The following is a 23,356-nucleotide window of genomic DNA, read 5'->3' as shown; positions in this document are numbered from 1 at the left end:
AATTCTATAACAACATTCGGAGTGGTTTGGTACAATACTGTGCATTTTGCAGTAAAAGGCCTGCATTTATTTAGAGTCTAGGAGGAAACCCACGCACACAGAGGGAGAACACATAAGTAAACATTCTAACCATGACCAGCTACACCAGCACCAGGCCACCATTAACAATGCTCTTTATGTCAGGGCCCTGTGAAGGACTGGCGCCCCCTCCAGGGTGTATTCCCGCCTTACGCCCAATGATTCCAGGTAGGCTCTGGACCCACTGTTACCCTGAACTGGATAAGTGCTTACAGATAATGGATGGACGTTTATTTCAGCAGGAGAATCACATTCAATCCCGTTAAAGAAGTATTTTTATCATTATTAACGTTATTAAAATGCAGCGGCCAATAAGGAGCATCAACATCCATAAAAAGGTCATGTAAACCGCGGTGTTTGTATCGAGCTGAAACAGTGGTCGTATATCGTTCATCCTTTATTCGAGACTGCGACTTTAAGCGTTTCCCACTTCTCTACTTTCACTTTTCTTTTTGTGAACACATACAGAGAGAACAGTGTTCGAAAGAATGAGGCATGAGTAAGGAGTAGTGCTACAGAACCGGTAAGAGTAGATAAGGAGAACTGCTCGTCTTTTAGAGACGATGAAGCTGTTGATAATCCAGCTCCTCGGAGGTTTTGATGATCAAACTTCCTGTAAAACACAGCCGTGTGAGCATTACCTGCCCTGAGGAAACAAATGTAACGGTTTTATAAACAAAACAGCGCTTTAATGCAGTTGTATCGCTCTAGTGTCTAATAATAACTGAAGTATTATAAGTCCGTAGTGTTTGACGACTGTGACGTTCTGTTTCTCTCAGATTGTGAGGGAAGGATAGAGAGCGTCCAGAAGATGGCGGCTGTGGGCCGTTTTGACGCCGATGTGGACGGGTGTCTCTCGGTGTGTGTTCGGGGTTTACCCGCTGATTTAGAGCCCGAACGACTCTCAGATAAACTTCATATTCACTTTCTGCGTTCACGGAACGGCGGAGGAGAGATAACATCAGTCTCCATTAAAGAAACAGACCGGTTCGCCATCATCAACTTTGAAGATACCAAAGGTCTCTCTCTCTCTCACACACACACACACACACACACACGTAGAGGCATATTATGTATAACAGTTTTTATTTATTTATTTTTGGAAATCATATCCCTAGTGAAAATTGTGATTTTAATAATTATAGGGAAATCCACGGGGGGGGGGGGGGGGTGACTACTGACGTGCAGACTGACCAATTCAAGCTAGCTCTACAGTAGCGCTACAGTCAGACCGTCCAATCAGAAAATTTTAGGCTACTTCACCACGCCTCCTTCTCACTACGAACCAATCAGATTAGGGGAAGGCGGGACTAGTTTGTGAACGAAACGCTTCTCGAAGTTCTATGTAAACTCCAGAAAAACAAAATCACGGAGGTTTGTGAAATTCCGCCCGGATATTTTTTAAGTCTAAAATGAAGACATGTCCAGGTAAAAGAGGACGCCTGGTCACCCTATTTAATGTGTTTATTGAAAGTGTCAGAAATCTTTCCATTGTTGGTGATAGGGACCACAACATAATCACAGTGTGTACAGCACAAATAAAGAACTTTTTTTAAATTACTAAAACTACTGAATATATTTATCATGATTTTTAATGGTATGTTGATGACAGTGATGTGTAATCAATCTATAGTTGCTTTTTTCAGGGTAGTTTTCTGTAAAATGCACTGTAAATTTCACAACAGGATTTAAATTATTATCTTTTGTGTTAAAACTATCATAAAAAAGTGGGCACCAAGCATTGTTTTCATGACCATGTCACGTAAGAACTTTCTGTGATACTGGTTCTAGAAGGTCAGATGGACAGGAACCAGATGTGGTTCCTATCATCCTCTTTGAATCTCTGTGAGTTTTACATACATTGCCGTCATTGCCTTGCGATGGTTGACTGCACGGAAGAGTCAGGCATTCCCTCTGTGTGTATCTGTGGGTGACTGAGCGACTGTAACCAAAGGAAGAAATAATAAGCACACTTTCACATTAAATCTCTCATGTAGGAAACAGATGTTAATAATTAGGCATTATGGTGGAAAGCAATTACAATAAAAGATACTCATGGGCTACTTCAGCAAAAGGCTACTTCTTTACAATTTAATTAAGTCTGTGGCCTTGTATACCCTTGCCATTTGGCTCATCTTTCCAGACTGCCATGAGATGGTTGTTTTTATAGGCTATTTGCTGGCAAAGAGTTTGAGTTTTTTATTGGCTGTCTAAATTGTAGATGTCTCTCTCTCTCTTTCTCTCGCTCTCTCCCATTAGCAATACAGAATAATAAGAATTTATTCTTAAACATTCCTAATTTAAACATGTTTTTATTTCTGACTATTTTGCTGAGCTTGCCTTTGCCTCTCTAAAAAGATTGAACTTCTCCCAGTCATTCACAGTGTGCTCAGTCATTGCCCACACATCTTAGAGGTGGATGGCCAGGAGTACGAGCTTTCTCTCAGTCTTCCAAGGCAAGAATCATCACTCCTGGACAAGGTACTGACAAAATGACCATACAAACTCTTGTACGTTCATTTCTGTTATAATCTGATTTAAGGGCGGGGGGGTTCCATATCATAATAAGTGCTCTCTTCCTACTTACCTCAAATGACTTTATTCTCACAAAATTACTCTTTCTCCTGAAGGTAATCTGTGATATATCTGTGACCATCGACTGCAGTAAGCTTCCCCTGGGTGAGGAGACTGTACAAAACCTCTATGAGCAATACTCAGGCATTCGTCTTCAGTTCATCAAACCTCAGAGGCACTGCAAGGTGTATGGACTCTACTCAGAGGTCCAGGCTTTTGTGTCTCATCTGGAAGAGCATCTCAGAGACTTTGAACCTCAAGGAACAGAATACCCTTTGTTAAGAAGAGAAAGCAGTGTTGATTCATGTAGCTCACAACAGCACGGACACAATGGAGCAACAGGCTTACACCACGGACCTAGTTCACAGAACCAGGATGGCAAAGCATCTGAGATTCTTCTTCCGAATCCAGATCAGGAAAAAAATACCACTGATCTGTCACAGGCACTGGGATGCTCTGCTGCTGATGCAGACTGGCTGGAGGAAGCAAAAGCAGAGGCTCTGTCTCTAATTATGGAGGCTGATGTGTTTACATATTTGCACAGCAAGAGTGAGCAATACAAGTGTATATTGCTCAACCATGAAGTTAATGTTGTGGATGTAACATCTGAGGGGGTCACCACACTATACCTGCAGTCTGATGCAAAGGTCAAGAAAGGATCAGAGGCAGAAAAACACATGGTACAAGCCTGCAAGGAGCTTAGGCAGCTTTACCAGCATGTGGAGGGTAATTTGAGACGAGATCAGATTCGGAAGAGTGCCCTTGGACTACGAGGAGGAAGTAGTGAAGCATTTAAGGAATTAGAGTCTTTGCTGCCAAAAGTTTTGCTCACCTATGATCAGACCCATGTTTACATTGTAGGTGAGAGCAACGAAGTCTCTCAGGCCAAAAACATCCTCATGCTTTGTTTAGGGAATAGACAGGACTTGGGTCCCCCACCAAAAAAAGAAAATTCAGTTTCATCATCCTTGTCACAGTCTTATTCCCATATCTCTGAATCAGGGACAACACAAATGGCTGGGGAAAGGGATGAATCCAGAGAAGCGGTGCCTAAAGGAAACACTCTGGGTGCTGTACGAAAAGTAAGAGGCGGTGAAGAATGCAGACTTGCAGCTCGATTTAGAAACTCTGAAATTGGGTTACCAGGGCTCTCTCTTGAAGAAAGAGTAAGAAGTAAAGAGCTCTGGGATTTAACTACAGACATGAATAAGTTAGCACCAAACTCTGAGCAGACACCACCCTTAACCTCCCTTGTTACAGTCAACGGTGAAAAGGCAGGGGGGTCTCAGGTTAGTGTGTCTAGGAATGACACAATGGAAGATATCTTGTTTCAGAAGATGGATTCTCCATACTTTGTAAACACATTCGAAACTAGTGGTGCAACCTTAACAAATAATAATATGGAGTCCACCTCTACATTAACTCCTGCTTTTAAAGCTTCACCTTGTATGTCTCTGAATGCTAAATCAGGACTTGACACACAAGCGGCGTCTGCAAAAACTACATCCATCCAAAGATCTCCCTTAAAAAGGGCAAAGAGTTTCTCTGGAACACCCTCACAAAAACAGGAGGCACAAAAGGCAGTGATCAGTGAGATATGTTCCACAAAGCTTTCCACAGGTGCTGTTAAAAGACAAAGATCACCTAGCCATAGTAGTGGTAAACCTGCAGACGAACCGACAAGTAGCATGGCATCAAGAGAAGTCACTGTGCCAGCCATGATGTGGCACTACATGAAAGAGGCATACTGCTCCCGTCTGGATGCCCTCACCTCTGAGCTACAAGTGACAGAGATCCCCACAGATAAGGGGGAAATCAAAGTTATTTTAAAAGGTCCAGAGTCATCCAAGGTTGAAGAACAGCAGAATAAGCTTCAGAAGCTCGTTGGTATGGTAGCTTCAGACTTTTGTGTTAAGGAGCTTCCACTGGCAGATGTTGGAGTGGCTGAAAGCAGTATGGCGTTTAAGGCATGCTGCTCAAATATACGCTCATACTTCAGCAAAATCTCACTCCGTATTGAAAATGAGACCTTGCTCCTGATCGGGCCCAAACTGCTTTGTTCTCGGGCCTCTGAAATGTTAAAGCAAGCGTTTGCTCATGATGTCTCTAATTCTGTGCCTCAAGTCAACACCGTCACACGACAGGGAACTATAGATCAAGGCCAGGCCAATCTATCGTTCAAACAGACTCAGTTCCAAAGACAAATTACACCGAATCAGACCAAAGCAGACACTGAAAGTTCTGAGAGACACAATATAAATCAAGCACCCAGGCATAAAGTCAGCAGGTCTGAAACACGAAATGTGAATTATGTCCAGTCACCAAAGCAGAAGCCATCACGTAAGGAGAAGAATGGTGCAGCTGGTGATTTGGAGATGATAACATTACTGAACCAGACATCAGAAGTAAATGAAGTGCTAGAGGGACTGAGGGATGACAGGACGATTCATCCATCTCTCACATCACAGAAAAAACATAAGACTACCACAGCGACTCGGAAGCAGACCAACTTGCAAATCCATAACAAGCCAGAGTCATGTGTTTGTGGGGAGATTGGTTCACACATGGTTCACACAAGTTGCGGTACATTCCTGTGCCCCCACTGCCTTCCACTTCATGCTGAGTGCATTGTATGCTCCAAAACGGAGGCAGTCAAAGACCCTTCACAGAAAATGCTAGTGCCTCATCTCAAAGAACAGCAGACTCTAGAAGATCTCACAGGAAAGCATCCAAAACAAGCACAAGGCATTCAGGGCACCATGATGTTTACAAAGTTACCAGTGAGCCTACCAGGTCACAACCCGTACCCAACCGCCAAGATCACCTACTGTATTCCTGATGGCATCCAGGGGGTATGAGCACTAATAGAAGACTCAAATGAGTTAATGGAAGTTAATTGAACAAGATCATAAGATCAGGGGACACTCACTGAAGGGTGGAATTGAAGACAGTAAATTCTGAAAGCACACACAAAATGTGTATTTACAGTTTGCAAAAAAAAAATACCTTGTTAAATTATGTTCCCTGTAGAAGATTAAAAATACATAATTGGAGAATAGATGTTCATAAATCTACTTTGTCTGTTTTTTTATATAAAGGAGGAGCATCCTAACCCTGGGTCACCTTTCCAAGGAGGTTATTTTGAGGCTTATTTACCATTCAGCCCAAAGGGACAGGTCTTACTGACATGTCTTAAAAATGCTTTTAAGCAAGGGCTAACCTTCAGAGTTCTTAGTGTAAATAACACCCCGCAGGGCAGTAGAGCAAGAGTAAGCTGGAGTCAAATCCCTCACAAGACCATGATGGAAGGAGATAGGAGTGGGTGAGTAGTACATTCTGTGTTAAATTGTCTGAAAACTGGATTTAAATACTGCAAAATATTTAAATTAAAAAAAAAAAAAAAAAATTTGGTAAAAACTGTTAACATTTTTATTCTATATAATTAACTGAGAATTGTTATAGTGTAATTATCCATAATTAGCCATAAACTTAACGTGTGGGTTTTCTTGCTGTTGTTCTGTTTTCTTTTCTAAGTGATGGGTATTATGTTCCCACCCACTAGTTATGCCTCCCTCAATCACACAAGGCTACTAAGCTAGGAGAGTGAAGACTAGGCCCTGCTTCCTCTGAGACATGTGAAGCTATTCACCTCTTTTATTGTGCTAAGTCACTAACAGACACATTAGCTAGCATCGAGCTGAGTGGTGAAGCAGAGTGAGAGCCATCCTGCCCAGCTGGAGAGAGAGCAACGCCCTGTTGGACTCTTGGCCATTGATTGCCCATCATTTGGAAATGGCTTGTTTGTTCCTGGTAATGCCACAGACATCCAAGGCCAGGAGTCCAACGGAGCACAAATGGCCATGCTCTCTCTGGGTGGATAGGATGGGCCCTCATTCTCTCTCATCTTTCAGCACAATGCTAGCCAATGCATTTGTGAGCTGATTGGGTTCTCATCCAAGTGTTTTGAGCTGTCCAGATACAGTATATAGTGTTGATGACAGTTTTGAAAAGAAGCAGTTGCTTTCTTCACTGTGGAATTGTGTGAGTGAGGGCAGACCTAACAAGTAGTTAGAAATGTAGGGAGAAAAAAAAATGGTGATAAGTATATTTTTCAAATAAATCTTACAGTTTAAAGAACCTGCTGATGCCTAGATTAGTGATCATAACTTGTTTGGGAATATTTCTTTAGAACTCGTCCATGTATGTTTGTGTATGTTTCTCTGTTCATATACAGGAATGGGTATCCTGACCCTGCATACCTTGATGAATTGTCTGAAGCACTGAAGGCTTGTGGGATCGATGCGTTCACTGACTGAAAATAAAGCAAAGCCCTGATATATTTACATCTATAATTAACACATTGTTTTAAAATGTTTGTATTAAGACAATCCTGTGGTCAGTATGTTTCAGTATTTACATAGAATATATTTTCTTTGGCAATCCTGAAAATGTCATGAAAATCTATGTGTCAATGCCCATTGGCAGGGTCCACTGGCGTTGTATAGCAGCCTGTGTTTCTTCAGTATAAAATTGTCTGCCATGTTGTGACATTTATTTGTATGATTTTTTTAAACTTAACAGACTACAGTGATTATTTTAGTTGTTGTATGATAAATATTTATTAAAAATAAAATCTTGTAATACCCTTGTAATAATAGTTGGGACGTTTTCTAAAAATGAAATAAAAACTGTAATTTCTTAATTAGGGGCACTGTGGCGCTGCAGGTTGTGTCGCAGTCACACAGCTTCAGGGTCCTGTGGAGTTGGTGTGTTCTCCCTGTGTCTGCATGGGTTTCCTCCGGGTGACTGTCTGTGAGGAGTTTGGTGTGTTCTCTCTGTGTCTGCGTGGGTTTCCTCCGGGTGACTGTCTGTTAGGAGTTTGGTGTGTTCTCTCTGTGTCTGCATGGGTTTCCTCCGGGTGACTGTCTGTGAGGAGTTTGGTGTGTTCTCCCTGTGTCTGCGTGGGTTTCCTCTGGGTGACTGTTTGTGAGGAGTTTGGTGTGTTCTCTCTGTGTCTGCGTGGGTTTCCTCCGGGTGCTCCAGTTTCCTCCCACTGTCCAAAAACACAGATTGGTAGGTGGATTGGTGACTCAAAAGTGTCCGTAGGTGTGAGTGTGTGTCGCCCTGTGAAGGACTGGCGCCCCCTTCAGCGCCCAATGATTCCAGGTAGGCTCTGGACCCACCGCGACCCTGAACTGGATAAGCAGTTACAGATAATGAATTAATCCATCCATCCATTATCTGTAACCGCTTATCCAATTTAGGGTCGCAGGGGGTCCAGAGCTTACCTGGAATCATTGGGCGCAAGGCGGGAATACACCCTGGAGGGGACACCAGTCCTTCACAGGGCAACACAGACACATTCACTCACACACTCACACCTACGGACACTTTCGAGTCGCCAATCCACCTGCAACATGTGTTTTTGGACTGTGGGAGGAAACCGGAGCACCCGGAGGAAACCCACACGGACACGGGGAGAACACACCAACTCCTCACAGACAGTCACCCGGAGCTGGAATCGAACCCACAACCTCCAGGCCCCTGGAGCTGTGTGACTGCGACACTACCTGCTGCGCCACCGTGCCGACCTAATGAATTAATTAATTTCTTAATTAACTTGAAAATACAAGGAAATTCATAAATTGGTACCGGTAGCACACTTCAAACAAGTTGGAATAGAGGCTTGTTCAGTGCTGTGTCACATCGGCTTTTCTTTTTCTTGAGCTGCTCCACCATCTATGGTCACCACTGTCTGTTTCTCCTCTTCAGGATGCACTATACATTTTCAATAAGAGACTAATCTCTACAGCAGGTAGACCAGTCAAACACTCATGCCTTGTAACTCATGAAGAATGAGCCCTGGCATGGCTTTCTTGGAAGAATATGTCATCTTGATATGTCCTGATATGTCTCTTCCTCTTTGCACAATACATTTGAAGGTTGCATTTCTTAAAGCAACGGCAGACCATTTTAAGTGATAGTGATTTTTAAATGTATACACAAGCACGTAGCCTGATGGTTTTTCAAAGTATACAGCCTCAGGGCTTGATGGTCATGCACATTCAGCAGTGATTTCTGCCCTTGGCAGCACATAAAAACAGATGTTTTTCAGCCTTTGTGGTGGGTAGGAGCTCCAGATCCCCACTATAATGTGTACAAGCACACATTACTGTACAAGTGACATTTTTCCTCAATGAATAAATGGCATCGTTTGTGGCCAAATGTGGGCCATGAGAGAATGCAGTTCATACTTTTTTTGTAATGCTACTCCTCCTAGGATTTTCAAGTTACAACCACAAAGTTTCACAGGATCGTAGGACCTATAGCCAATTACATTGCTTTTGCTTTTTGGAGCGATCCGACTTACAGATTTCAGAATACGAGCTTCCAAAGTGGGAATTTTTCCCATAGGAATGCATTGCGCCAAATTTCAAACTGCTCCAATTCGGTCAATTTCATGTTAGCGATGTTAGCAATATGTGACAAGCCAAATTCAAAGTTTGTTCATGAACTTTCCCCCTCTAGTTTCAGTTTGTGGTTGGTAGGATCCCCAAATTAATGTGCTAATGCACTAAAAGAAAAGTTTCATTATATGTCCCCTTTAAAAATCTTTGACCTGGACTTGGAATGAGGAGCGTTTATGATGGGGACCTGTCTTTCTGTTTGTGTTTGTATTATTGACATGTTTTGTAGTTTTGTGCTCCAAATTGAGCTTGTTTCCAAATCAGTCAAGGTCTCCAGGACTGTTCTAAAAGCAGGTGGAGATAAATAAACACGTGGATAGAGACTAAGGGAAATGGCTGCCAGCTGGAGGTTTAAAAGAGTACTGCAAAGGTTCCACACACTGGGTGAAAGTGAATGTTAATATCAGGTTAACTGACTGAACTTTTGAAAGTGGACTTGGATTTAGGGCTTGAATAAACTGAGATCCTTTCTTTCCTGATGTGTTTATTTGGCACTGATTGTGAGCGACATCTCAATTGTAAATTAACAACCCTTTTTATGTCTGAACTTCATGTGAAGTCTTTAATCTATTTGTATTTTTTTACTGGTGTGGGATAATTATGGTTATTTATTAGTAGCTTAATAGTAGAGTAATTTAGTAAAGAGGGGGTCTAGAAATATATGGATATGTACACTAATTGTCCAAAAACAACCTCATTGTTTCTATATCTTAGTCCATTTTATGGAGCCCATGACCAAACTGGTGCAATTTGTTTTGGTACTACGTACATTTCCAAACTGTATTCTATGTGTTACTCTGCATACATTTTTGGCTCTCCCTATGCTTGTAGAAACACGGATGCCATTTTAATGTCTTGGCTGATTGAGCATGAAAATAAATGATAAGCATTCCTTTTACAATCACTTTGTTCCTGACACTAACCACTTTGAAAGGTATCAAATGAAATAAGGAAGTTATTTAAACTCATTTCCTGTTAATGAAATATGTATCCTGCCTGTGGTTGAGGAAACAGTAGCTGGCTTTCATTGGAGCAAAGCTCCATTAGATTTCAAAGCTCCATCAGAACTTCAAACATTTGAAGATGCTCCTAAGGAGTGAATTAGTTTAAGGAAATAGTTTGAGGTCAGGTGCCTTGTTCAAAGAAACATCAGCTGTGGATGCTGAGGGAGAATTGAACACTCTTCCTTCATTCCTGCCCCCATTTTTCTTCCTGCTGGTTCAAGGAACATAACTGGTGACCTTCTGGTCTCAATTGCCAAAACTTTAGGCCCCAAGCACTGGGCTATTGAGTGGTTAACTGTCTGAGACGAGTTTTAGCGCTTACCGCAGGAAGATATGTATAATATTTATACTTTTTACAAGGAATGTGGGATGAGTAGGTCTCCAGAAACTTTGGGCCATCGATTGTAGTATTCTTCTTTATCAAGTTTGAGCCACTGATTGAATAAATCCTTCTGAAAAGTTTCTCCCATCCAAAATCAAGGTAAATATCACAATATGTCCATTAACTGATTCTTTTGTTTGCTCTGAAGTGTGCTTCAGTAGTTTACACACATTTCACAAACCTGTAAAACAGGCCCCACAACTGAACCACACCTCTTCGCATGGTCACTGTGTGAGCCTTTATTTTCTCTCTCTCACACACACACATGCAAAACACCAAGATACAACCAGGAAGCTTCTTCTGCTCATCGCTGGACGAACTTATACCGGCTTTGTGAAGTGTGAAAGCAGAGACTTAACGGCAGAATGGCAGAGGTAGCTCTGGAGGACCAAGAGCCTTTCAACTGCCCCATCTGCCTGGACCCACTGGAGAGCCCGGTCACAATTCCTTGTGGACACAACTACTGCATGGCATGTATAAAGGATTACTGGAATGAGCGAGAACACACACAGACCTACAGCTGCCCTGAGTGCAGGGAGGTCTTCAAACAAAGACCTGCCCTCAACAAAAACACCATGTTCGCTGAGGTGGTGGAGCGCTTCCAGAAGGCAAAGCTACGAGATCCCTCACCAGGAAACTGTAAACATGGCAAGTGCAGTGGATGCAAAGAAGAAAAAGCCCAGACTAGTAAACCATGCTCTCACGGTTACTCCTGTTGTGAGCCTCACAGTACAAACCTAAGAGCAAAACACACCGTGATCGTAGTGGGCGGAGAACCCCCAAAGAACATCTGTCTTCAACACAACATGCCTCTAGATGTCTACTGTCGAAGTGACCAGCAGTTGATCTGCTCTCTGTGTTGGGAGGAACGTCACAGAGGTCACGATGCCGTTTCAGTGGGAGCCAGTAATACAGAAAGACAAGTGGACCAAACCTCTCATGAGAATACAAGAGAAAGACACCACAGGCATGGTCACAGGTCACATGAGAAAAGGAAACACAAACACAGGAGGCATAGAAGTGGACATGGTACTGGGCACAGAAAGAGCCTGCATTCAAGAAGTGGAGGGCACCCCACAGGTCACCATCAAAGTCATGGGCACGCTGAAGGAGGAGTGCATACAGGGGCTGGCAGACATGGAGGCTGGCACCGGAGTAGCAGGCACCACCAAAGTGGACACTAGGCTGACCACATAGAGGTTGATATATTAGTGAAGAACTTTGTCCAAACATTTGTACACGTCTCTTCTGAGAGATTTCCTTTACACATTTCACATAAAAGCATTGCTTTAAGAATAGGCAGCTGCACATGAGCCTACACACATTTGAGCATGTGGTGTACTTCACTTGACGACTACAGCATTAGATGTGAAATGTAAGTCAACTTCATCCGCTGAACTAGAAGTCATACATCTACTGATATTATTTTGATTTTTTTGTATTGTTATGTTCCCCAAAGTAGTAACTTTATCATGTTTTTAAAACCTTGTTAAAATGACAATGTAGAGATTTTACACAATAGAATGGTGCCAAGGCATTTTCACTTTAAAACTACAGCTAAATGGTTTAAAAAGGGGTTAAATTAAAACAGACAGGGACCACCTAACAAATCACATCAAATGGGTGAGTGGCATTAGGGACCAACTGTATTTTCATAGATGCACAAATACAGAATGAATACAAAGGCATAGTGACATCTAAGCCATATTTTAGAGGCTTAATGGATGACCAGAGGGGACATTTAGATCACGTCTATTGGTCCGTTAATCACAAAAATGTTCAAAAAATGCTTTATAAAATAAAGCAAAACATATTTTTAAATATTTTACACCGCAGGGTCTGATAACACAGTGACAACATTTTGGAGGATTTTCCAATTTGTGCATTGGTCTCTGAAACAAATGAAGACCTTTATTTATGTACAGTCCATTATCCTTTTTATATTTATAATGTTGAAAATGAGAACTTTTTTTTTAAATATATTTTTCCATTTTAAATAAAGCCAGCAATATCATGTTTACATGACACTGACGTGGTGGTGTTAGTGTGTGTTGTGATGGCACTAGTGGATCAGACACAGCAGTGATCCTGGAGTGTTTACAACCCTCAGTGTCACTGCTGGACTGAGAATTGTCCACCAACCAAAAACACCCAGCCAACAGTGCCCTGTGTCCTCTGAAATACTAGAGGATGAGCAACACAGACGAGCTATTGTCCCCGATTTTCCATCTACAAAGTGGACCATGGAGGTAGGCGTGTCTAACAACAGTGAGTGAAAAGAGGGTTTAAAAACTCCTGCAGCATTGCTGTGCCTGATCCACTCGTACCAGCACTATACCAGTTTCACTGCTGTGCCTCCCAGGACCCCTGGTCAATTAGCTAGGGGAGTCCAATCAAATATTATTCTGACAATCTCACAACATACATTTCTGAATATCGACATGTTTTATTGATTGTGAAACATTTCATTTCCCCTTATGGTGTTAGCGTTTAACTCAATTTATTTAGGCCATACCTTTTTCTCAACCCGGATACTTTATGCAAATGAACAGTAGAGCATTTAATGGGCACCAAATAAAGTGGAATTGTTTATTTCTTTGTCAAGGTTGTGTTATTTTCATAGAATTGTATCTTTTAAACTCACGTACTTAGCCATACACTTTAAACATTACATAGCCTGTCTAAAAAGGCTTAATAATGATTGCCTGTTATATGACTTAGCTGATCTTTTATTGGTTGTTCCAAATTATCGACAAATATGATAAAACACTTATTGTTGTGATTTTTTTTCCCCATAGCCCCCGTCCCTATTATTTCCATGCCCAAAATATACAACCAATACTGTGTTTTACAGCTTAAGTTCAGAGAATGACACACACGCAGTATTTATTTATTTTTTTTTGTTATGCTCTTTTATTAGTCCTGGAAAACATGTAAGGCATAATGGTAACATCACACACAGAAGCGTTACGAGCTCTACGGTCCTCACGACCACGAGTGAGAGCCACACGTGATCCAACCCAGAGTCAAGCACAGAAGCAGCGGCACTTCAGAGGGTTTCGAATAGAATGGAGAGAGCACTGATGTGGAGGGGGCTCGAAGAAAAGAGAAACAGAAAGAACAACTTGTCGCTCTTCTCTGACATGTGTGGAGGGGAGGGGCTTTACTAAGAGTAGAGTGATTGTGGGTTTTTTTAAACTGCAGCTACAGTATGGAATCAGAGTTGACTGACGTGAACGTCAATCAAAGAGCCTCTTCAAGGGGCACTAAAGTTAAATGGATGAAGATAGGGAAGCATTGGCTGGATACGTTTGTTAGCTTAATTAAAAATAGCTACTGAAAGCTCGCGTTTCATGGACCACGTTTTACGTTAAGAACCTCACAGTGGGGTTAGTGATGATTATCAGATTTCTATACGATTTGTCATGTGTCAGATAATCATTCACTTGTCTGTTTGCATAGACAAGCTGTTTGGTATCAGATGAACAGAAATTAGAGCAACATGCCTGGCTCTGAAAACCTGCACTCTGTCCTGCAGGGAGTTTCCTGTTCTGGGAAAGTTATTGGGCTGTGGAACGTAGAGAGGAAGCGCATGGGTTCCAGCTGAATCTCGCTGTGGGTTTTTCTGGCTCCACGAGAGACGCTCGCACCTGCAACTGAGCTCATCTTGGGCCCCTGCTGACTCCAAACCCAGAGAAGAGGGGGGAAGGCGTATGAAATGCAAAAAAAAAGAAATGACTAATGTATAAACCTCATGCCACTGAATGCATGCACTTGTAAGCCCAGATGTTACGGCTGGGAGTGGGTTCAGCATGATTTCCGAGTCAACTCCATAATGACATTTTTGTTTTACTTTTTTTCTTTTTCTCTGCACAGCCAGACAAAACTAAGATGAAGCAGAGGGGATAATGCAGAATCTACAGCTCTGATGTCAACTGGAATCAGTTGAAAAATAAACTCTGATGGATCACGTCAGCGAATGACAAGAGTTGGGACTAAATCTGGGATCTAGAACCGGAATGTTCAAGGGGTCAAGAGTGTAGTCACTTGTGACGGAACAAGACACCGTTAAACGACTCCCACGAAGTGATTTTGTGTGTCTTTTTTCAAAAGTTGCTCAGCAAAGACGTGTACTTTCTGCTGTATCATCACGGCAGGTTATAGTCTACGGTCATTTGGTGCGACGGTGTCTGATATGTGAAGCGTTCTACACGCACTGTGGGAATGCTGTAAACATGACCGAACTGATCTGGTGCCATAATCACACAGGGTACGAGACATCAGCCCTTCGGAGTGGAGCTGGTGTGCCGGAGAGAGTGGCAGGATTTTTGGGTTGCGGGTTTCGATAGATGGAGTACGTTCATGCACAGGGAGGTATTCCGGTGTTCGTTAACGATCGCCACAGTGAGAACTAGACATGGTTTTCATGGATTGGAACGTTAGCGAAAAAGCCGGAAAAAGTCATTAAGCACCAATAAATTTCAGGGGCACGGTCAACCACACACGACAGGTACGACATCAGCCTCAGAACTCTCTTATTTCCCCCTCTCACTGGTCATAACCAGAGAAGAGTTATTTTCTCTTTCCTTCTCTTTCAGTAGAGTAAGCATAGCTTTAGTGAAGGCCTGAGCCTCAAACAGTTTGGCACACTTCATCAGGATCAACATAAAGTCACTCCTCTATATAACTGCAGGAAAATGCCTTTTTCAACTGAAACCCTTGAAAACACTGAAATAAAATATTAAGCCTACACAACAACGAACAACAAAACAATAATGAAAAAAAAAAATGAAAATAAGGTAAAGATAATGAGGACGGACACCCTTCACTTTAGTGTTAGTCGGGAGGGGTCACATGGTGCTCCAGAACCAAAGCACCTTTCACAAGAACACAGGGAGAGAACCAGAGGAACACAAGTAACCAGAAACTTAAAAACCGACATCTGAAACCAAACCCAAAATGGATTCCAGTTCCGGGTCTTGTGTCAGAACACTGTCACTCTTTAGAAAAGGATGGCAGTGCCACGCCCTTCCAGGTGTATTCTGGGGTACCTCCTCCTTATATATGATGATGATGACGATAGGAGCTTGGCTCCCTGGTGCGACGGCTGGGGTGCTAATGCGATTTCTACGTTACAGACTGACTGAGATGAATTACTGTTGACTGTGTATATACATGTGCCTGTGCCTAGGAACAACCTAGGCCTCCCACCACAAAGAACAAGTAGCTTTTTGTATACATGTGTGTACTTGTGTGCAAAACAATAGTGAAGCTGGAGGGAGTGTGTGCATGCTAGTGGTGACCTGCTGTGAGAAAGCTGGAGGGGACACCTGAGGAACGGTGTCCTGGGAGTGGGACTGCCATCCCTATAAGTGCATTAATATCCACAAGCAGAGTGCAAATAATACCAAACCAACACAGGTCATTTATCAGAGAGAGACAAAGAGGAGGGAGGAAGAGAGGACGCTTAAGAGTTAGAGAGAATTGTGGAGAAAAAGAAAGGGACGGGACATGCTAGCTCATAGCATAAGGGAGGTAGAGACAGAAAAACACGTGTTTATTTAAATCTGACAAACTGACCTGAGGACAGACACATCCCCTCTCACACACACAGACACACAAATGCATACAACCAGGTTTGATTCTGTCAAAAAATAAGAAAAAAACGGTTGGGAGATAGAAAAAAAAGGCGATTCATTCACATCAGACAAAAACCAGACTCACTGAATGAGGCTGGAAAACATCTCGAATACTCGAGTTATAAATCACTGTAAGGGTTCAATATTGCCACTAGGGGCAGCAGAGCACTACATTCTGAAATGAGCTGAGGGAGGAGTCATTGTCTTTGATTGATAGGTTTCAGAGCAGGGAGGGGTCACACCCTTCTGACACAGCATTCTGAATGAAGCAACTATGCCACTAATGGAAATAATGTAAATGTTAAAGCGAGCCAGAAATCAACAGATGTGAGCACTCTCCAAAGACTAACCACAGGCTTGTGTGTGGTGTTTTGGGGGGGAGGCGGGGGGTGGCGTAATCTTTCTGGTCAAACGCCTGTTGCTATGCCAACCAGTGACAGTAAAAAAAAAAGAGAGAACCAGAGAGCGTGAGGAAGACAGACAGACTCTAAAACAGCAAATACATGAGAAACAGGCTAACATGCTGCAAGTTAGCTAGAGCGCAAGGTCAGCGGTCATAAGGACTGGAGCAGGAATGCTGCAGATAATGTGGAATCCTGGAGGAGGCCTCTGGAATGAAAATGCATTCACATCTTTAGCTGACAATCCAACTGTTTCAGCATACTACCTCTAACACAATAACCTGAGAATGTATGTGTGTTTGTGTGGAGAGAGAGAGATGCTAGCTTCTGCTAGGCAGCTAGCTTCCATTAAAACTCTGGCAGGCTGCTGTGTTTAATGACAGAAATATTACTTAATCTTTACACACAGAGAGAGAGAGTGAGTATTTGTATCGGTCTTACAGTGATAAAACAGAGTTTCAGCGGCTTCTAGGTAATCTACTCCTGGATTCTAGTGTATTAGAAGCACAGGTCTGCTCCAAAACATTAGCTTTTTTTGCTTGAGTGTTTTAAAAATGTGTTTTCCATTTAACAGTCTGTATCTTTTTGCTGGTCCACAACTGCATAGTGCTGTAAACAGAATAACGTATGGAATGTCCATTATCACTTTTTCAGGGGGAAAAAAGCAGATATTTCGAGGATTACCTGCATCTGAGGAGGGGCTGCCATTGTGCATCAGGTCAAGCAGAGACGTGGCATGGTTCACTTCACTAACTGCACTAATTGGTGGTGTGCCTGCATGCATACAACTGCTATCTTTCAAAGACAGAATCAGTGACTCCTCCTTGTCACAGTAACTTATGTGGGCGGGGCTCAGTGATCGATCTGTCAGTCAGTGAGTCTGGTCCAATGGGATAAGAGAGATATGAGTATAGTGAGAACAGGTAGGGACAGATTAGAACTGAACATTCCAGGTCAGAAAGGAGACAGGTCAGGGGATAAGAAAGGATGGGGTTGGGGGACCTTGTAGTCATGGCAACAGCACTCCTGCTGAACCCAGGCCTTTACCCATAAACCTTAGCTGGTATCTTTAACAACTGCTCAAACTTGAAATGGAGTAGTGATGGGTTAGAAATAAAAAATCTACATAGACAAAGAATAATTACATAGTATACAATAGCAATAAGGTGTATTGACACAAATATATACTAGAGCTGTTAGTAGGGTGGCAAAATTTTGGGGTGTTGGGTGTAGAGAGATCCAATCAATGTCTAGTGATATATGTGGCTTTATAATACTGATATAACACACCTCAAAGGCATGCAGTCACAGATTAGTAACAGCACAGGGAAGGATGCTACTGTGCCTATCAGAAATAGTACAATGCATAACATGGACATACTGTGGCTTAAGTGGTACGTCTCGGGTATGTTACGTGTGAGAGAATGGGTGTGTAAGTTAAGAGTAAGAGTTAAGCAGCATTCAAGTGCTAAGGATACTATGTAAGGCTGGTTAACTGATTGCAGCTTCAGGTGTGAGATGTTGATCTAAGGCCAGAGTAATTGCCTGGGGTTGAGCTGAGAGCCGGACTACACTGTAAACCCCACCACCCCATAACACAAACACACGTGCGCACACACATTCACTCACACACACACACACAGACTCAAATTATCCCCTGCTCCCTACACAAACACAATTCACAGCCACCAATTTTCTGCCTAGCCGCCTTCCTTGCTCAATTCTCCTCCTTCTTGGGCTCCTCTTTCTTTTCTTCCACTTTCTTCTCTTCCGCTTTCTTGTCCTCCTTCTTGGCTTCCTCTTTCTTCTTCTCATCTTTCTTCTCTTCCTTCTTGGCCTCTTCCTTCTTCTTATCTTCCTTTTTCTTATCATCCTTCTTCTTGTCATCTTTCTTCTCTTTCTCATCTTTCTTGGCCTCCTCCTTCTTGGGCTCCTCCTTCATGGGCTCCGTGGTGAGGATGATTTTGCCGATGTTGTTCCTCTCCTGCATCCTGCGCATGGCATCACCGACCTGCACAGAGCAGAAAGAGCATGAGAGATGGAGGGTAAAATAGAGACAGAGACGACAGAAAACATGAAACCCAGGGAGAGAGAAAATAGAGCAGCTTGAAGATCCATCTGCTGGGGTAAGAATAACTAACAAGCTGTCAGGCTGATCTAATACTAGACCACATGACACAAACAGGCACGACTCACATTTATTGAACAGGGAGCTTTTAAAATTACAAGGTAAAACAAGAGATGAAGAGAAAATTAAAGCCCTGTTTGGACAGGGTCAGTTTTACATGAGGAGTGGGGATAATTATTGCTACAGTTTAAGCATACAGAGCATTCAGACTGCGCACACACACACACAGGCTCTATTCACAAATACTGTCAGCTAATGGAATATATTTGTTTGTTATTAACCTAAGCATTTCCACTAAACAGAATGTAACTAACTGAAATTAATTTATTTTTATTATTTATTTATTTATTTATTTGTTGTTTGTACCATTTGTATTGCTATGTCTTTTGATGTTCTTTGTACAGTGCATTATTGTTTTAAGCTCTCTGGGTTTTGAAAAGTGCTATATAAATTAAACGTATTATTAATTATTTTATTCTGTCAATGTGCAATTTTCACTGATAAAAATAATAGTCAGTCTCAAATCAGGCAAAACACTTGTGCCATTCTAATGTCTCAAACTACAGGGAGTCCTGGACTTACGATGTTGATCCGTTCCTACGTCGCGTCGTAAACCGATTTTCGGTGTAACTCGGAACATATGTACATACTATACGTAAATAACACATTGTAAGCACTTATCCTAACACCTATCCTCCTTGGTCCCGAGCCGCGTAACCGTGTATTCTTCCGCCGCGCCACGCACACCAAACACGAAGTTCGCTTTATGACGTTTACAACTCAACACCACTTAAGTCGAAACAAGGCTTTATACAGTAAATGGGATGTGTCGTAACCACGAAACATCGTAACTCGGGACTGACGTAACCCGAGGACCTCCTGTGTTGTATTGTTACTAATCCCACAAAATTATTAAAAAGGAAACATTAACACCATGTGCTCCTAAAGTGGGCATTGTGCTCTACTAGTTCAGGGCACGAATGAAGCATGATAGAGCACTCCTAGTTTTTCTGAGTTTCTGAGGAAAAAGTTTGGGAACCTCTGCTTTAAAATAAGACACACCCTCATTTTAAGCAGTATCCTCTTTTGGTCTCAAATCTGACAGATCGTGACTCCCCTACATGCAGAGGGCGTTCCAGCACGTCATCTCAAGCAAGTCATCACCTACTCCCATTCTGTCTATTTCTTTTCTCCATTCTCCCCTCCTCCAGCCATCTACCTCTCCCACACACCACCACCTAGCAACCAACACCATGGCAACAAAGAGACATCTCCTAGCAACAGAAGAAAAGCCTGACCCTTACACTGACAACTACTAGTGAGAGAGAGAGAAGCCTTTTTATCTGCCTCTATTTAAAGATGCTATGAATTGGCAACTAAATATAATGGGGGAAATAAAAGCACACATTTTACTATATTTTAAATTAATATTTGCAACAACCACAATAAATAGTACTACTTTTCATGCAATGCAGCTTACCAAAATTAAACTTTGGCCAAATGTTGGTCATATATTATATATTTGTGTCACAATCAATAACATTTATTTATTTTACTCTCTTTATGCATTGTGTGTTTTGATTGCAGTCTCACCCTGAAGTACGGTAGGAGGGTCATTTGTTAATGTGTAAATGTTGTTACATATGTTAACATTTTAAATGAGCTCTAATATTTAGAACACATTTTTCAGTCTGTCCTCACGTAAATGAATAATTTTAAATGCCAGATCCTATAATACATTTTCAGACATTGTGTATTCCGCATCACTGAATATCACCTAGCTTCATTACAACCTCAACTTAAACGCCAGCTCATTTTGACCATCTCTTCACCAAACAGAGGTCTCCATAGCAACAGGAGAGTAGAAAGAACACACTGAAAGGACAGAGGATGAGAGAGTGATGAAGTATGAGAGGCAGGATGCGCGAGAGGAGCAAATTTTAATCAAAGTAGGGGTGAAAGAAAGAAATCAATAGATGAACGGGGAGTATAAAAAGGTCTTTACATAGCAGACAGATCCATGTATGCACAAACAAATCTGCACTAGGTGCTGTATCATGTCAACAGGAACTTGACCTCAGTATTTCACACAAGCTTTAATATGTTAGTGTAATACACTTCATAGGTTTTCTTTCTAATTTTACATCATTTTATAACATCTATGTTTCTGAGGTTTGGAATGGACAAAATTATCAAATAAGAACTGCCATTTAAAAGGCTGTAAATTGTCAGACAACCTAAATATAAATCAACCAAACATTTTAATCCAGAATGCTCCTTTTTTAAAGACACAATCCAGTCTGCTATTTTTCACTCTGCAATTTAGAGAGCTACAATGCTATAAACAGGTGTTTTATAGCTGTATAAATATTATGACACACATGTTCCATAAGTACTAATAGTATCTTTAATATACAGGGATAAAGGTGTAGTTTATTACACCATAACAATGATAACACTAAAGGGGATTACAACCAGTGTCCTTAAAATTCTACATTATGCAAATTTGTGGCATCTAAATATGAACTAATTCATATTCATGACCACCAAGTCATCTGAAAAAACATTTATCTCCAAAAGAGTAACTTCATATGAGAGGGGGGAAAAAAACCTAACATTCAATGGAAGCCAATGTATATGTCTTTTACATTGCAACAACAATATATTAAAATGTCAAATCTCTCCAATGCACAAACCTGTTCAAGGTGGTAGGTGGAGTCTATGCGGGGTTTGACTTTGCCCTGCTGGTAGAGGTCCAGAACTGCCGTCATGGCCTGTGTGAGGAGCTCGGTTTCTGCATCCAGGTAGCCCAGGTGAAAACCACACACTGAGCGGTTACCCTGGATCAGACTCAGCGTGTGAACGGAGAACTGCTGATACCAGGTCTTAGCCACAGCAAACAGATTCTTCTTCTGGCCCGACAACATGTTGGCTGCACCTGTGGAAGCCAAATCAGAGCTGTATGAAATCATATCTATCAACATGACTGTCAATCTATACTGTGCTGTAATTTTGCAACTTAGAGTTCTCCTCGATGATTTGTTGCGATAAGGTTTGAGTTTATCTTGTAAAATTATTATTTGCATTTTAAAGGGGAGGGTAACCACCCACACATTCATGTTAGACTGGCCTATTCATACCACTGTTTGCACCACTCTAGGCAGCACCTTACAACACAAAATTCCAAAAATTCATGGCTTCTGACCAAGTTCATGAGAATTAAAATGTGCTATTCCATCCCTGCGTTTGTGACGTCAATGAATAGTAGCCACTAATCCTTGCTGAGGAGCGTGTGGATGGAGTAGAACTTGTATATAATACATTGCGATCTGTCCTAGCACTCGCTTGAAGCTATTAAAGTTGAAATACTGAAATGACCAGCCCAGAATTCAGAACCCAGCTGACCCTGTAATCTCACTGCTGACAACAGTTTAGCTAATAAATGTAATATAGTTATCAAACTGTGGAATAGACTGGAGGAAGAGAGGAACAATATCAAAGCAAGAGTGTGTGAGAAGTGCTGAAGTAGTTCAAACAATGGCCTCTACATATACATTTTTGAAAGCCATCAAACATGTATTACCGTCAAAAAATAGTGGTAAAATATTGTGTATTTCTAACCCTGCTGGTCTTGAAGGAATAAACAAGAGCAGTTCCATCTGTAGGTTCATGTTTGTAATGGGCAGGTCTGGGTATTAATCTTGAGATAAATGTGACCTAATTTAACCAGTAACTAACAGAGCACATTTTTATCAAAGTTAGGGTCCATAGTGTGGACGACACTGAGCAATGAACAAGCCTGTGTAACAAGTGAGTAAGTGAAGCTTGAAAGAAATAAACATTTGCTCTTACAAAGGAAACACAGTGCAGTTAGCCAACCATAGTATTGTGCTAGCTAGATTGTTTTGCTTGTTTTATTGATTGTTCTCTTGAGGTTAAAACAGCATGAGCTAGAGGACACTGGGGCAGGTTTTAGAGAAGGCATACACACATTAACTGCACCACAAGTTCCTTTTCAGATGTGTATTTTCATTACAAAATTACAGTTCAACCCAGCTTGCTTTGATTATGCTAAAAAGCTGAAAATCTGTTCTTCTTGAATTTACTAACACTACATTTTGATCAGCTCTAAGAAGAAGAAGAGATTACTCGAAGCATTCACAAATGACAGAAAACTGCAGCAGAGACAGAAGTCTGATGTGTGTGTCACTGTTTGTTTTCCTCAAGAAGCGTGTCACTTTTGCACTTAAATTTAGGGGTAGATTAGTGTAATGAATAGCACCACTGTTTGCTCTGTGTTTTTTGTGGGTGAGCGTATTACTGGAGGAATTTATGTCTGAATTCTCAGTGTGTTCTCGAAGTGTGCTTGAATGAGAGCTTGTGTTTGTGTGGTGCATTGACGGGCTGGTGAGCCATTGTATCAGTGGTTCCACTGGTGATTCCTCTTCATTTAGTGACCCCCTACATGCCTCTTTCCTCCCTCTATTTCTCAACACTGCACTCTTTGACCCCCCGTGCCCCCCACTTTCTCACATTCCCTCAAATTTCTGTTCCCATGTCTATCACACACACTTCTCTCCATCTGCCCCTTTCTCTCTCTCTCCACATTTCCACTACTATTCTTATTAATAATATATTAATCCTGAAGGAGGGCATGTAAACAAACCTTCAGGGCAGCAGAGT

General features: G+C 41.8%; 3 protein-coding genes across 4 annotated transcripts in view; 2 read left to right on the top strand and 1 right to left on the bottom strand.

Moving 5' to 3' along the window:
* Positions 1 to 497: 497 nt before the first annotated feature.
* Positions 498 to 7,292, top strand: si:busm1-163l24.3 (uncharacterized). Of its 2 annotated transcripts, XM_066642431.1 has the most exons (6): positions 498 to 601; positions 858 to 1,097; positions 2,453 to 2,559; positions 2,709 to 5,504; positions 5,751 to 5,974; positions 6,887 to 7,292. In XM_066642431.1, the coding sequence occupies exons 2-6, from the start codon at positions 890 to 892 to the stop codon at positions 6,966 to 6,968; spliced, it is 3,417 nt and encodes a 1,138-aa protein (XP_066498528.1). In that variant the 5' UTR covers positions 498 to 601; positions 858 to 889; the 3' UTR covers positions 6,969 to 7,292. The 2 variants fall into 2 exon arrangements, with proteins under 2 accessions (XP_066498528.1, XP_066498529.1); XM_066642432.1 differs by having other exon boundaries at positions 578 to 1,097.
* Positions 7,293 to 10,870: 3,578 nt separating this feature from the next.
* Positions 10,871 to 13,259, top strand: si:busm1-163l24.4 (uncharacterized protein LOC368754 homolog). Its single transcript, XM_066643050.1, has one exon. The coding sequence runs from the start codon at positions 10,871 to 10,873 to the stop codon at positions 11,687 to 11,689; it is 819 nt and encodes a 272-aa protein (XP_066499147.1). The 3' UTR covers positions 11,690 to 13,259.
* Positions 13,260 to 16,041: 2,782 nt separating this feature from the next.
* vat1 (vesicle amine transport 1) overlaps positions 16,042 to 23,356 on the bottom strand; it is a 29,591-nt gene continuing 22,276 nt past the window's right edge. Inside the window, exons 5-6 of the mRNA XM_066641765.1 lie at positions 21,370 to 21,611; positions 16,042 to 18,556 (exon numbers count right to left, since the gene is read on the bottom strand). Coding sequence (XP_066497862.1) covers positions 18,263 to 18,556; positions 21,370 to 21,611 — 536 coding nt within the window. The 3' untranslated portion in view covers positions 16,042 to 18,262. The remainder of the gene's footprint in view (positions 18,557 to 21,369; positions 21,612 to 23,356) is intronic.

Source organism: Hoplias malabaricus, chromosome 13 (assembly GCF_029633855.1).
Source record: "Hoplias malabaricus isolate fHopMal1 chromosome 13, fHopMal1.hap1, whole genome shotgun sequence".
In the NCBI taxonomy this organism is placed as follows: Eukaryota; Metazoa; Chordata; class Actinopteri; order Characiformes; family Erythrinidae; genus Hoplias; species Hoplias malabaricus.
The sequence above is the reverse complement of the archived record's forward strand: the minus strand, read 5'-3'. Positions and strand labels throughout refer to the sequence as shown.

Excerpts from the sequence above, each read along its gene's own strand:
- si:busm1-163l24.4 (XM_066643050.1), top strand. The coding sequence starts at position 10,871 with ATGGCAGAGGTAGCTCTGGAGGACCAAGAGCCTTTCAACTGCCCCATC.
- si:busm1-163l24.3 (XM_066642431.1), top strand. The coding sequence starts at position 890 with ATGGCGGCTGTGGGCCGTTTTGACGCCGATGTGGACGGGTGTCTCTCG. Across the intron at positions 1,098-2,452 it reads CAACTTTGAAGATACCAAAG|TCATTCACAGTGTGCTCAGT; the intron begins GTCTCTCTCTCT and ends AACTTCTCCCAG. Across the intron at positions 5,505-5,750 it reads TTCCTGATGGCATCCAGGGG|GAGGAGCATCCTAACCCTGG; the intron begins GTATGAGCACTA and ends TTTTATATAAAG.